This window comes from Oryzias melastigma, linkage group LG13 (assembly GCF_002922805.2).
Source record: "Oryzias melastigma strain HK-1 linkage group LG13, ASM292280v2, whole genome shotgun sequence".
Classification (NCBI taxonomy): Eukaryota; Metazoa; Chordata; class Actinopteri; order Beloniformes; family Adrianichthyidae; genus Oryzias; species Oryzias melastigma.
The window spans coordinates 3513209-3528378 of record NC_050524.1 but is presented as its reverse complement, the minus strand read 5'-3'; the positions used below and the strand labels follow the sequence as shown (position 1 = coordinate 3528378).

The 15170-nt window shown below is 39.9% G+C and overlaps 1 protein-coding gene across 1 annotated transcript in view; it reads left to right on the top strand.

The window, feature by feature from the left end:
* galnt17 (polypeptide N-acetylgalactosaminyltransferase 17) overlaps positions 1–15170 on the top strand; it is a gene marked incomplete in the record, with an annotated part of 27632 nt that extends 12462 nt beyond the window's left edge. The window contains 8 exon segments of the mRNA XM_024277645.2: positions 7403–7577; positions 8552–8749; positions 8919–9036; positions 10116–10301; positions 10391–10528; positions 13017–13112; positions 14444–14605; positions 14699–15170. Of these exon segments, the coding sequence (XP_024133413.1) occupies positions 7403–7577; positions 8552–8749; positions 8919–9036; positions 10116–10301; positions 10391–10528; positions 13017–13112; positions 14444–14605; positions 14699–14833 (1208 nt within the window).

The following is a 15170-nucleotide window of genomic DNA, read 5'->3' as shown; positions in this document are numbered from 1 at the left end:
CAAGTTGTTGCTTTATTTTTTTAAATGTAGACACCTACAACTATATTGGTTTAACTCTGAACATTTATGCTAGTCAAATAAAAAAAAATCTATGAACTTAGGGAGCTTAAATTTAAGACCTAATTGGAACCTAATTGGAAACCACATATTTTTTTTTTTTACATTTGCGAACTGAATAATGTAGGAATAAAATGAAAGAATGATATATGATTAAGTCTATTGTTATTATAAGAATATTATCAAAGCCTAATTCAAAATAAAATAATTTTGCAATTTCACAAGGATTTTCACTTTGGTTTCAATGTCTATGAATATTAATTATTTTAAGTTCTTTCCTCTTTCAGTTTTCATTTTCTTATTTTCATGCACTGGAGCACATTAGCTAATTAGCTGGAAAGAATCGTTTTAACCTCAGTTCACGACCCTGTGAAAGCACATTCATGAGATGATACTTCTTGGTAACAGACTGGTGACCACACTCAGAGTTTAGGACAACTGAATGCTTTTCAAGGCCTTGTAGCAAAATTATAACTGACTTGTTTTAAGTATCAACAACCAGGCTTTTTTGTAATTTTATTTTAAATCTGTCCAGGTTACATACTTGTCAGTATGGGGCTACAGCATTTATGAATATCTACATTTCTGCATTCCATCACTGGCATCTAAATACAGCTATTTAGTTGAATTTGCATTTCTTCAAGAAGCACAGAAGTATACATTTAAATGTAGGTAAGGATTTTTAGATGTAGCACCATCTTTTAAAAGTTATAGAACCACTGTTGTTATATATATTTGAGCCCTACAACTGACGGTAACTATTGGTGACATAATCGAGCAAAAAAGACGTCTGAATTCAGAAACACTGTTTTCCCATAACTCTCGGTTTGGAGGGCTAAATACAGGGCTAGGGAGAAGGGAATAATTCGGATTGGGCCTGAAAGGGCTCCCCTGCTTGACACTCAGCCTTAAGGGGTTTGGATTGGGGGAACAAACCACCAAATGGTTCCCGAGCGCGGCTGTGTCTGCAGCTCACCACTTCCCCAGGGGAGAGGTCATTTGGGAAGAACACACCAAGGAATGAGACAACTAATGGGACTATCTTTCCCTGTTGGATGGTTGTGTTCCTATTGATCAATTGAATCTACACAAAACAAACCAGCTAATTTTTGCGCATTCTAAAGTTTCTAGACAAATAATACCTGGACTTTATTTGAGCCCCTGAGAGAATTGGTAGCATCTAAAGCTCCAGTCAAATGTTTTTGCATGTCAGACGGGCAGAGAGATGCAGAGAGCTCAATTGGATTTCAGGAGAGACATGTCCCCGCCTTATTTATCAGGCAGGGCTGCCAAGCCGGGCTTTCTGTGATGAAGGGACAGGCAGGGTACGAGATGACAGCAGGCAAAGTTACAGGGAGGGAGGAGGCACACCAAAGACGGAGAGACCTCGCAGAGACGCGAGATGAAAGTGAAAGAAAGAAGAAAGGTCAAGGAGTAAGGAGTGCTGTAGGGAATGGAAATAGGCAAATTGAAAAGGAGGGAGGAAGAAAAAGAGAAACGGAGATGAAGAAGCTTGGAATAATGAAGAGGCTGAGAGAGGAAACCAGGCTATTAGAGGAAGAGGGAGAGGATGAGTGGCTCTGAGATAAATGAGGTCGGACAGAGGAGGAGAGGGTGCAATGCACATCCAGAAAGAACGAAGGGAGTGATCTAACAGAACGGAAATCAAAGACAAATCTCAAGGAAATGAGATAAAAGACATGTCAGGCTGGGGGAGATAAGCCTGAAATTATGTAATCCATGCACTCTGAACAAGCCTGACCTCAGTCTCAGACCCCAAGATTCTCTAAATGGTTTTTGTAACAGAACCTAAAATAAGTTTGATTTGCACACAGAATAATAATGTGTTTGGGTAGAAGATCACAGAAATGGGTCAGTTTCAGCAAACGTCAGGAGTCAACTTTAGCAGAGCTTTAATCCGTTAGCTCCGGCTAATTCCACTCCGTTTTAAATAATATGCTGAAGATTTAAGAACGGAAAGAGAGTAATACTAGGATTATAAAGTATCCCGCAAAAAATGCATGTGAGAAAGTAAAAGCTGTTTATTAGAGATCCAGAAGTTCGTTTCAATGCTATAACGTTCAAGTTCATTTCTAAAGTCTTAGTCACAACTGTCCTAATAGGTTACATGTATCAAAGTCATGGCCCGGGGGCCGGATCCGGCCCTCCAGATCATTTTATTTCATTGTTATTAATGGCTCGATGTTATCTTGCGCTTATTTCTAACTTGTATAATTTGACAAAATATTGTAATAGTATAAAATAGTAAAATATTGAAAGTTATTTAACGATTAAATTATTCTGTAATAATATTCCTGCCTGTTTTGATTCATAGTAATGTTAAAAAGTTACAGTTTTAAAGTTTTAAAAATTGAGTTTTGGTGTGATTAATTTTTATCCTGTTTGGCCCACGACCTAAGGTGTGTTTTGGATTTTAGCCCCCTGTACGATCGGTGAATACAGGCTGTCTGTGGGCCATAAAAAGGTCAAACCTGTACAGGGCACACAGGTGGCGCGTAGAAAATATCTAAATTATCAAGAAAGAAAATATTCATACACATTTTTTTTCTATAGGGACGCTGCAGGGGAAAGTCATAGAGAACACTATAACATGCGAGGGTGAAGTAGGTGAGACACAGGTGTGTCGTGAGGATGTTTCATTTGTTTCAACCCCTGTGGAGTCTACAGGGAGGCCTCACTTCCACTGAGTGGTTTGTTCAGGTCATCCAGCAGCTCGTCTTTTTCTTGCTTTACTTTTAGTATATCGTGTATAACAGGAATTTAATGTTGTTTGACAGAAGATTGCGGGCGGCTAAGAAGAATGCCACCGTAAATAGAAAAACTGAGATTCTAGCTTGGCACTACACTGGTGTTTTTTAATGTTGCAATCACTTTCTGCCAATCAGCAGGTGACAAAAGCTCATTACATTTTTTTATGGACCTACAACAAATGGGGGCTCTCAAGAAGTATGGGTCAGAACTGTTTAATGGGTCCATCTAACACTCAAAATACTAGACCGAACCGGACTGCTCAATGGAAACAAGGCTTAAGTGACCAAAACTCGCACCTAACGACTACAGCAGAGGTGTCAACCTCCAGTCCTCGAGGGCTGGCCCTCCTCTTGTTTTCCTGAAATCCTGCCTCATCTGCCACTGATTACCTGGATCAGGTGTGTTTAGCCAATAAGAAGCTTGGTTGGAAAGCATGTAGAACACCGACCCTCAAGGCCTGGAGTTTGACAATCCTGGAGTAGAGTGTGCCATAAGGGCAACGTATGAAGCATCACTTGTATGTCTCAAGTGTTTGCCAACTTACATTACCCTTATGAATAATTTACGATACACTTACCACACGCTCAACAATTATGAACGTTCAAATTTCAATGAGCCACAACGGAATTGCAAGACAAACTTGTGCTCCCATTAAGGGTCCTCTTTATGACCCTCCATAGGCCTGGACAACCAAAAAACCTGTATGGATCAACCCCTGTACAGGTGCATAAGACTGAGGTCCAAATGGAGAAGGAACTTTAAAAGTGTAACAAATTCAAAAATACGGAAGATGTCCAGTTAACACAACATCTGGTAAAAGTTGACAAATGATTTTGTATATATATATTTTTTTTTATTTAAAAGGAGACAATGCAATTTCAAATAAAACCACATGATAAAACAGGACCAAAACACATGGTTTTAAGAAAGCCAGAGTTAGCCAGAAGGCTAGTTTTTATCCGTGGTCCCCTGGCCGTGATGACAAAAAACAAATAAAAACTGTTGTTTGATTTGAGAGAAATTGTTCGATTTCTTTAAAAATGGGACGACAATGACCAAACCAGTCAAAAACCAAATAATATTTGCAAAAGAATGGCTCAAGAAGTTTCATAATACCTTAAAAAATTTGAAAATGAAAATATTTTATTTTAAATCAACTACCTGAGGTACTTAAAGTGAATTTAACAAAAAGTCCATTAAAAGTCTGAATGATCTTTTCGTCCGAAAGATTTCTGAAGTTCTTTGCTCTGGAAGAGAACAAAGTTTTTTTTGCTGTGTTTGAAGCTTTTTCACAGAGAATAGACTAGGTTAATATCTCAAACATCATAAGTTGAAAAGCTGGAATCTCCTGAACGTTTTCAGACCAGAAAGGTTTCAAAAGCAGAAAGCCACTAGAGGTTTTATGTGCTGAAAAATATCCCAATCAAGTGCAAAAGAAGAGGTCCATGACGAACTTATGGTAATGGAAGAAGAGAAGTGCAGCAGCAGAAACCAGAAGGTTTGCAGTGTTGGTTTTTGGACGCAAGTTAGACGATCTGAAGAGGTCATTGAAGCCAGAAACCTGCCAGAATTTGTAGATGGTTTTATCAGAGTGCTTTAGTTTCCCAGAGTAGATGGGAGGATGCGAGTCCAACCACCAGCAGGAAAGTCTTCAGTCGCTCCTCACACAGTGATCCATCACACAATAGAAGACAATGTCACGGCACAGAGGGCGAATCAAGCAAAGACATAACACTCTCCCTGCATGAGTCACCCATCTCCATCCGCATCCTAAGTGTGTTAGCGGGAAAACCCGGCGTGGGAAATGAGCCCGCTGTCAGGAGAGCAACGCCGCAAAGGGAGCAGATAAGAGAGGAGACACGGAGAAAGAGAAACGTGTTTTTGTTTCAGGGAATGAGTGTGTGTTTGTGATAAAGAGGAAGAAAGGGTGAGTGTTTGGCTCCGCCGGGAAAATGCTGATGAGTTGATTGAGATCAAAGGTGGAGCTCAGGAAGCTGCAGACTCCCTCTGGTGTTGTTTAAAGTCTGCTGGAGCTTCAAAAAGCACCGCAGGGAACAACAGAAGATCTTTGTTACAGATCTCTTGTTGTAAACTCCTTTTATAAATAAAAAAGGCATAAAGATATTGGAAAAAAATTCATTTTTAAATATTCTTTATTGTTTATATTCTTTTTTATTTCACATCTTTTAAATATAGTTGCTTTCTTCTCAACAAGCTCTTGGTTCTCAGTTGAAAAGTTGCTGATCTGAGTCCATTCAATAGTGAATAGAAAATAGAATGAAAAATAAAAGAAGGCCTCCTAAATGAGACGTCTGATGTCCCAGTAAAGAAATCTGTTTCTGAAGGAATTACTCTCCTGACAGAAGTGAGAGTGGTGACGATGACTGCGGATGTCTATGAAGGATTTTTTACAGAGAGTGCATGTCATAATATCTTATTCTATGCCTAATATGACTCCAAGTTCACAAGCAGTAGATCTCCAGGAAGTCGTGATGTGAACAATAAACAGACATTTCTAAACACAATGTAAAGGAAGCTCAAACCAGCTCTTTAAAAGTCATTTATCTCTGCAGATTAAAGCTTGTTGGAGTGCAAAGAAACGCAATTCTGGTAATGAAATGAGATTTACTGCAGTAATTTAGTTGGAACAGATTTTCCAACTGTAAAATATCGCGGGATCACACATTCTTATTGGAGCTGAATGTTCACAAATTAACATAGAAATATGGGATATTATTTTATAATCTTCAACATTGATCAATATTACACTGTTGTTGGTTTTTGTTAGAATTTGTTAAAATAAATAAAACTTAGAGTCACACTGGATCCTGAGCAAATGTAAACCTATTTTATATCCCTACAAAATAATGGGCTTTTACGTTGACAGGTATGTTTTTATTTTGAAGAATTACCAAAAGCAGTGCTCTCTTGACCAGAGTATTAAAAACTGCATATTTGTTGGAGAACCCTCTGCTACAAAAGATCAGCAGATGTGCTGCATTTATGGAACAAAAACGTGGGAAATTCTTCACCAACATTAAAAAAAAAATCTATTCCAGTACATGTGTCTTATTTGTATTGTTTGAAGTGACTGTCTCTGGGTCTTTCAGAAGTTGCTCCTATTAGATTAGCCCCACCCTCAATTTGTGGCAGCAGCGTTCTGAGTCACATGCACACAAACGGGGTTGACCTGTACGGGCTTTGTAGGTTTTTGGTTGTCCAGGTCCGTGGAGGATCATGGAGAGGAGCAGCTGCATTTTGAGCAGAGCGCAGATGTGTCTCGCAGTTCTTTTGAGGCTCAAACAGCCACCTTAAGGCTGTCATGAAACGTACCATTGTCTTGTGTATAGGACAGGGCTTTGGAACCTGAGATTCCAGAGCCACATGTGGCTCTTTTTTCTCTCTATTGTGGCTCTTTGTCTTTGAAGAAAAATGTAAAATCTGAATAAATCATAGGTTTGGTCACTTTATTTAATTAATTAAGCTTTGCCATTCACGACTTTACGTCAAATAACCGAGAAAAATGATAGTAAAAGTTTTTTGTTTTTTTTTTACTTTCAGAGTCGTTAATTCTCTTTATTTAGAACATTTGTATTGTATTTTTATATTGTTTTTAAATTGGATTCTATACCAGTGTTGTGATGTTTTTAAATGATAGTAAAAAAAGAAAAATGATGAAGGTGCACCAAAGTCCTATTCATAAAAATAAAAAAAATTTCCTATTTCCTATTTGACTTTCTTGACTTTTTAGATAAAGTAACTCAGCAGACATTATTTGACATTATTTATGAATTTTATTTTGAAAGGAACTTGTGCGTGTAGCTGTAAAAAGTGAAATAAGTCAAGTTGTTAAAAAATATACATTTGTTATTACATATTTAATTATTCAAAATATTCAAAAAGCTACATTTCATAAGTGAGTGGTTTACTTGGCTCAAAAACATAAATAAGTTAAATAAATAGTGGCTCTTGCTGCGTTTTGGTCCATATTAAACGGACCCAAATATCTCTTTAAGCATTAAAAGTTGCATACCCCTGGTAATAGGAGGTGTATCGTTGATTATTCTTCAGGAGTATCACATACGTATGACTTATATGTGATGTTGGGGGGCGATGCCCTTACACTTCAATCTAGTCGCACAGGACACGTATGTGATGTGTAACTGCCCATAGGATGCCCAAAAACGACACTCTGGTCATCTAATTTCTAAAAGAACAGCACTAATGGATCCCAGAGGAGTCCGCAGGATTGGGGGAGGTTTCGTCTCCTCACCTGCGTCTCACCTACTTTATCTTTCTATTTTGTTTCGGCTAACTGTGTGCTCCGTACAGGTTTGTCCATTTTTCTTTCCGGACAGCCTATTTACACCTATAAGGGGAGTTGGGACTGAAGTGCTCATGTCGACATATAGACAGACATGGTCGTCCCTGACGGCGTTCTCCACCATGACAGTGCCAGCAATCTTCAGGCTTAAGCTGTCGCTCAGATAGACGTGGTTTTCACAAGTCGTCTGGCACAGGAGGCCCTCTCTACTCTTTGTGTTTGTGTCATCTTTTTCTTCATGGTCTTCAGAGCAGCTGAAGGCACCGCTGGAGGAGTACGTCAACAAGCGCTACCCCGGCCTGGTGAAGATCGTGAGGAACCAGAAGAGAGAGGGGCTGATCCGGGCCAGAATCGAGGGCTGGAAGGTGGCCACGGCAGAGGTGACAGGATTTTTCGACGCCCATGTGGAGTTCACGCCCTCATGGTGAGTGACTTGATTAGTTTTTTTTGAAGATGAAGCACTTTAATTGACTTAACTTATGCGCACAGTTGGGTTCTGTAATCCAAACTTGATGACATTTAACTTCAGCTTTTCCTTATCGTTCATGATACTGCTATATAAAGCTGATAGTCTCATGATGGAGGAGATAAGAGGGCTGAGCCTGGAGGATTGGACTTTAAACACGGAGCATAAAGAAAAAAAAAGGCTCAAGGCAAGCAGTTCAGTCAGGAATGTGTTTTATAAAAGTGCATGCTAAGGACATTTTAAAAAATTAACTGATTTAGCAGCTTCATGCTGTGGATGCCCGCAGGATAAGCTCCTTTTTAATATAAAATGTTTTTTCAGGCCTTTGAAGGTAAATCTGCTCGTTGGAAGACAGAAACATGCAACATATACAATAATTTGTAATATCTGACAGTACATTCTTAACGTGTTGGAAAAGCGATGCTATCACATGAACTGATAAAGTATTCACCAATTTATACCAGTTGTTCAAAGTTGCTTGCCTTTACCCTTTTTTAAGCTTAATTTGCCAACAAAAACAAAAACTTTAAATAAATACTCATTTGAAACAACAGAGACAGACTAAGTGCCGACAATTACAGTGCAGGGGCTATTAACAGAAAAAGACTGATAAAAAAAATGATGTTTCAAAAAACATTCTAAATTGATATTTTTTTTTTAACTTGACCCTGAAATGTCTTCAAAATTGAATGAATAAATATTCACAACTTGCTACACAACCCTCTGCAAACTAAAAAAGTCATGAACTGCTCCAGAACAGATCAGGAAAAGATTTACATTGAAATGCTGCAGGTCCAGTTCACCACCAGCACACAGCATCCTGAGATAGACTCCAACAGAATCAGCAACGCTGTTGGTTCAACGTGTGGGAATTTACGTTGAAGGTCAGAGATCTTCAAAACCTCGGTAAAGTATGCACTTCCCTCTCTCAGGGCAGAACCGGTTCTGGCCAGAATAAAAGAGGATCACAGGAGGATCATTCTGCCTTCCATCGACAACATCAAGCACGACACATTCGAGGTGGAGCGCTACGAGAACTCGGGCCACGGCTACAACTGGGAGCTTTGGTGCATGTACATCAATCCCCCCAAGCAGTGGTGGGACGAGGGAGACATGTCTGCTCCCATTAGGCAAGTGCAAATACTTGTGCATTCACGCTTTCAGAGGTGAAAGGTGAAAACCTGTCTTACTGTGAAAAGAAAAGAGTTTCTAGACCACAGGATAAAACTAAAGACTGTTGAGTACTCTGATATCTGTCTATCACGCATCACATTCTGTGATATGCTTTCCTCATTGTAGGACTCCTGCCATGATCGGCTGCTCCTTCGTAGCCAACCGTGACTACTTTGCCGATTTGGGTCTGCTGGACTCCGGCATGGACGTCTACGGAGGGGAGAACATCGAGCTGGGGATCAGGGTTTGTGTGTCACCCACTTTCCTCCTGCTCCTCGTACCTGTTTTACCCCCTGTAGGTTTAAGTGGAGCAGCGGCCACCGTAGTGTGACACCGCTGATGAATGAGGCCCCATTAAAGGTCCTGGAGGACCGACCCTGTGTGTGCGGCACACAGCGGGCCAACACAGATAAATAGGTCACTTGCAGCAGGAAGCTTTGCAAGTTTGTGTGCACAAAAATAAAATCTGCTTAAGAAATACTTTATAGCCTCTTTTAGCTCTTTGTTTAGGGTCTGCCTCAGAATCATGACAGAGGTGTTCAAAGAAAAGAGTGGAACCTATGAGGCAACTATAAGAAATCCAAGCAGCTAACAATACTCCTTTATAAAGTGAGGGCATCAAAGACCGTGTGTCTGCCAGATAAACTGGATTTGTTTGGCCCTCTAGTGGTTGAAACTAAAAAACGTGAGCAAAAATTGACAACTTTATTAGAGGAGGGTTTACTGATTTACAGCCAGATCAATGCTGATGATTGGACTGCAGACTGAAGGATAGGAGAGAAAGTTGGAGGTGACATCAATGAAGATCCCGATATTTACGTTAAAAGTGATGAAAAGGATCAGGAATAAGTGTATCTGAAGGACAGAACAGGTCAGATGTCTTAAAGACAAAGAGAAGGAGTCCAGACTTCGATGGTTTGGTCATTGGCAGAGATGCATCACAGAGTATAAAAGATAATGAATGGAGCCACCAGACCAGAGAAGAGCCACTCCACAGACGTAATTAAAGAGGACATAAAGAGGGTTGTCATGACGAGGAGAAGCAGAAAACAGATTTGGGGAGAGATGATTTATAGTGGTGAATAAAAAGGGACAAATGAAAGATTGGGTTGATTTTAGGTCAGTATTTTAGCTCCCTTGACTTTACAATATTATCCAGATACATCATCGAACCCGATCTTTCCAAAAGTAAGGACAAAGAGTTGACGCCCAGAAGGGCTGAGTTAGAGAAATGGATTTCATCAGGTCTGACTATATTTAATTTTGATTTTAAAACTGCCTCTAAGGAATCGCACTGTTGAGTAAAAGCAGGCCTTTTTGCAGGTGTGGCTGTGTGGGGGCAGTATGGAGGTGCTTCCCTGCTCCAGGGTGGCTCACATCGCTCGAATGAAGAAGCCCTACCACAGCAACATCGCCTTCCACATGCGGCGAAACGCTCTCCGTGTGGCCGAGGTCTGGATGGATGAGTACAAGTCCAACGTTTACCTTGCCTGGAATATTCCTATGGAGGTACGGGAATGGCTGTTGTTCCAAGAGTAGTTACTACGAGAAAAAGCTCGACATGTAGTTTCATTCTGATTACTATTTTCCTCTTGCAGAATCACGGCATTGATTATGGAGATATATCTCAAAGAGTTGCCCTGAGGAAGAGCCTGCAGTGTAAGAGCTTCCAGTGGTACCTGGACAACGTTTACCCGGAGATGAGGCGGTACAACAATACGCTATTCTACGGTGAGGTGAGTCTCGCAAGAAGACAGTCAACTTGATAAATCTGTTCAATGCAGGAGCATAGTTTAAAGATCCTAAAAAGCTCTTAGAAGATCTTAAATTGAATTTAACAAAAAAAAATATGGCCTTAAAAATAAACAAATTGTCTTCAACTTTGATTTGTGGGTGTTAAATCTTTTATTGTCAATGTGATGTGACCTCCTGTCACTAAAAAATAAATAAATAAATACATTTTCCCATTGCATTGGTTGTAAACTGGTTGTTGATAGTTCAACCTCAGCTAGCTAATTAGCTCATGGTTGTTAGTGTGGGAAAATGGAAAAGTGTAAATTAATGAAGAAATGCCTTGAAAGTATGAATTTCTTGCATTGGTTAAAACTGGTTAGTAAAATCTTTTTGAAGCAAACTGCACGATTTGCCGAAAGACATCTAAACTTGATACGATGGAGATCAAGGCGATTGAGTTGCATGTTCAGAGCAAGAATGCCCCAACAGCACGCTGTTTGTTTCTCTCCTCCTTCTTCCACCACTGCAAATGATGCAACCTTTGGCATCACTAATGATCTGCCGTCTAAGAACAAAATGTGCCTCTGACATCTGAACAAAGTGTGCCTCCACACTGACAGTCAGGTTGAAGGTGATCTGGATGCTGAGGACGTTGATGAGCCACAATGATGTAGATTAGCTGCGTTTACATGGACACAAGTAATCGGAATAAACGCCTGATCAGAATAAAATTGCGTCATGCAAACACACCACTCGGAATACTCTAACAGCACCAGACTTATTCGGATCAAAATTTCCTTCTGATCGAGATGGGTGGATTATAATGGTTGTTAATCCGATCATGGTGCTGTAATCAATTTATTCCGATTGAGAGTCTTTACTTTTACGTCATTCATAGACGATGTGGCGCTCCAGAAAAAGCTTTGGAGCGTGAACAGGACAGGCCAGCTGCTCCGTGGGAGTGAACCGTGTCTCTGAACAGAGCACCCGGACTCATAACTTCCGAGTCTGCAAGCAAAGGAGGGTGCTCTGTTATGCTGTGCGCTCCAAAAGAGACTTCAGTCCATCTAGCTGCAGAGTGCGAGCAAGTTGCTGGACTCGGTTGAACCACGTCTCCCGGGAGAACTGTGTCTTAGAGCGACCTCGAGATGGTGTGAGCTGGAGGAGGTGGATTTTGGATTCGTAAATGTCGCTCCGCGCCCTGAACAGTTCTCTAAAACTGCACAAACAATCATCTGAATTTGTGTTACCAATCGTGTCCAGACAAAATGAAAGCTGATGTTTTTCCCATATATTTACAAGATGCACACTGCTGCATTGACCACACAGATTTTAAATGCATCCAAGGGTAAATGTCTAACTCTAACCTATCCTCCAAGTCTGTACGGCCAAGAAGAAAGCACTGGCCTCATGGATTTACCTAGAATGGAACTTGCTATTTCATCTTCTATGGCAGTTTCTGGTATTTTAGACAGTTCTGCGAGTGTAAAAATGATTTATTCCCGTGTGGTATACGTAAAACGTTTGTTACAATCGGCTTACATTTTTCAGGGTCCATGTACATAGTTCAATTCCAATCCAGTTTTTGATCTCATTAAAGACATTTTGCACATGAACACACAACTATAGATGGCCTTTTAAAGACTGTTGGGATCATCGATTGTTGCTCAATATTTCTTTAATTCTATATCAGATTTTAGAAAAGAAGCCTTTAGTTCTGCTGCATCTTCTGCCTAAAAACCCCAACAGACAGAGAAGATGTTTAACTGTATTCCCCTGAGTATTTTTGTATATTTACAAAAAAGAAGAAAGTCTTTAAAACAATTTCTTAAATATCATATCACTCTTAAATTTATTTCATCTACGACTTTTTCTTTGCTTTTATATATGGTGGTGCAGTGGTTAGCGCTCTCACCTCAGAGTGAGAAGGCTCTGATTTGAGTCCTGTCTTTCTGTGTGGAGTTTGCACACAGAAACAAACTGGGCATTCTGGCTTCCTTCCACAGTCCAAAAACATCCTTCTTAGGTTACTTTGAAGTGTCCCTTGGTGTAAGTATGTGTGGGAGTGATTGTGCGGCTTTCTGACAGACTGGTGACAGAGCGTACCCCACCTTCACCCAACAGTAGCTGGGACAGGCAACCCGAATGTAGAGGGTGAAGAAAATGGATAGATATATGTTTTAAATTGTATTTATAGTCGTACTTGTCAATTTTCTATTGTCAAACTCTTTTGGTTTTATGACATGTGGTGCTGATCTCTTGGCCAGATTGCCCTTTAAAGAGATCTGACGTCAATGGGTCTATATTTGGTAAAACAAAGGTTAAAACATTGAGTAAGTACAAATTAGGAAAATCTTAAGAGATGTTTTGATTTTTTGTGGTCAAAAGAAGAATTGGATTGCATCTAATTATGACAAATAAATGGGAGGAAAGTTTTCTTATTGCAGTCTGTGGACAGATACAGTTTTTAAATAATATGTTGTTTTGCAGATCCGTAACTCTAAAGTAAGCCATCTGTGCATGGATCAGGGTATGAAGGAGAACCACACAGCCACCCTCCACCCCTGCCATGGCTGGGGTCCTCAGGTGAGACAACATATTCCGAAATAGTGTCTGTCAGTGGAAAAACTTGTGACTTTTCTATATCATCCAAACATGTTATTCCTGTAAATCTACTTCAAACTAAACTCAAAAGCATTTTTTATCTTGTTTTTGTGATCAGTCAAGCATGACGCCCTAGACTGATATGTGTTTTTGTGTTTCTATTTTTAAAAAAGGCTATACTTATAGAAAAAAACAATAAAAAACGTTTGTTTTAAACACTTAAGATAACTTTTTGCAGCACTGTCTCTAGGAAGTTACACTCTGTTTTTTTCTCCTTAAAGTCCCACTCCAACAATATTTTTTCTAAAGTAAAATTGGTCCCTGCAGTCGTTTAACCCTTGTGCTATCCTAGGCATGTTTACATTAAAAGTGGGGTCATCTGGACCCTACAAGACAGTGCGCTGAACTTTTTTCTTTCAAGTATTGTTTATCTTCACTGATGTCCGTGGCAGACATAAAATCCCGTCCACCTTTGTCATGGGAGGGATTACACTTCAATATAAGGGTTGGGTCATCTGGACCCCATAAGAGAGCACAATGGTTAATTATGACTGAAGTTTTTAGCCAAAATCAAAAAGCATTTGTCATTTTTTAGACATATTTTCTGCACACTGAGCATCTGAGCGTTTTCTAGCATCTGGTTTTCTGATTCAATGCGATTTGAATGCAAAAACCTCAGAAACGCAGTTTGCATCATAGATTCTTTTATAAACGATTTGTATTTTTGTGTTAAAAAACACAGAAAAGACGATTATCATTGGAGTTGTGTAGATGTTTATGTTTGCGACTGTCAACTTCTTTTGCTCAAGTTTTTCTTTTTGGGTCTGATGAATGTGTTAAGGTTTTTCTTTCTCAACAAAAGGTTTTTTATCAGTGTTTTCAGTGTTAGGCAAAGTTTTAACATGAAATGTGATGTCAATGTTTTCAGCCTAAAAAAATGTTGGTTGTGTCAGCACTAGAAAATGGCAAACACACTACAAGTGCACTATATAGTGATTAGGGGGGAATTCTTCGGTATAATGTTTTCAAATATATAAAACCTTAATCAAGACATTATAAAAATGATTGTTTTAAATTTAAATTACTAGCATTTATTAAGAGGAACACAGCACAAGCTTTTAGTTATAGTTCTTGATGAAGACTTTAAAAACAGTAAAAGACTTGTACTTGTCATGTCACACTTTGCCTGTAGATAGTGACAAGCAGCACCAACACATTCTATTGTCAGGCTTAAATGAGCACACAGAGCTTCTAGATTAGCCTTCAACTTTATGACAAAGTGATCAAACAGTAGTTCCTTCTACTTCCCATAGCTGGGACGCTACACCAAGGACAGCCAGCTGTTTCTGGGTCCACTTGGGAGCACTGGTGAGGACACTCGGTGCGTGGTGGACGATCAGGTCAGCAGCTTTCCACAGCTCCTCAACTGTGACAAGGTGACCAACGTGAAGCAGAAGACGTGGCAGTTCTCTCAGGTGAGACCAGCATCAAAAGCTGTTTGTTTGTCTCCATAGCAACAAGTTCTGAGTGATCCCAAATTCTTGAGTTCATCTTTGGCCGCTTTACAGAACGACTGGATCAAGAACCGAGCCACCGGGCGTTGCCTGGAGGTGGTGCCTGCCAACGTGTACTTCGGCCACCTGCTGGTCCTGCAGTCGTGCACCGGCCAGAGGTGGACCATCAAGAACGCCATGAAGCATTAATGGCTCCTTTCAGCCACAAACAATGAAGCACAGACCCTTCCTCTTCTCACTGGAGGCGTTTGGGAACAATATCTTTCTACTGAGAATGCTGAGAATTCTTTCCAAGTTTTACAACTTTTCAGTGTGATGTTGTCATGATTGCTGTGTCCCTCTTCTGTTGTGTTTTTTCAGGAAATGCATCAAGTTAAAAGAAACTATGCCATGTCTAGTTTGGATGGAAACGGTTTATGCCTTCATGAATGCTGTGCAATATTTTACGCTGTATTTTGTCCTTTAAGGTGTTAAAGTTTAACGAAGAAAGTTTAATTTATCAGAGTCCATGAATAGGTGTTATATG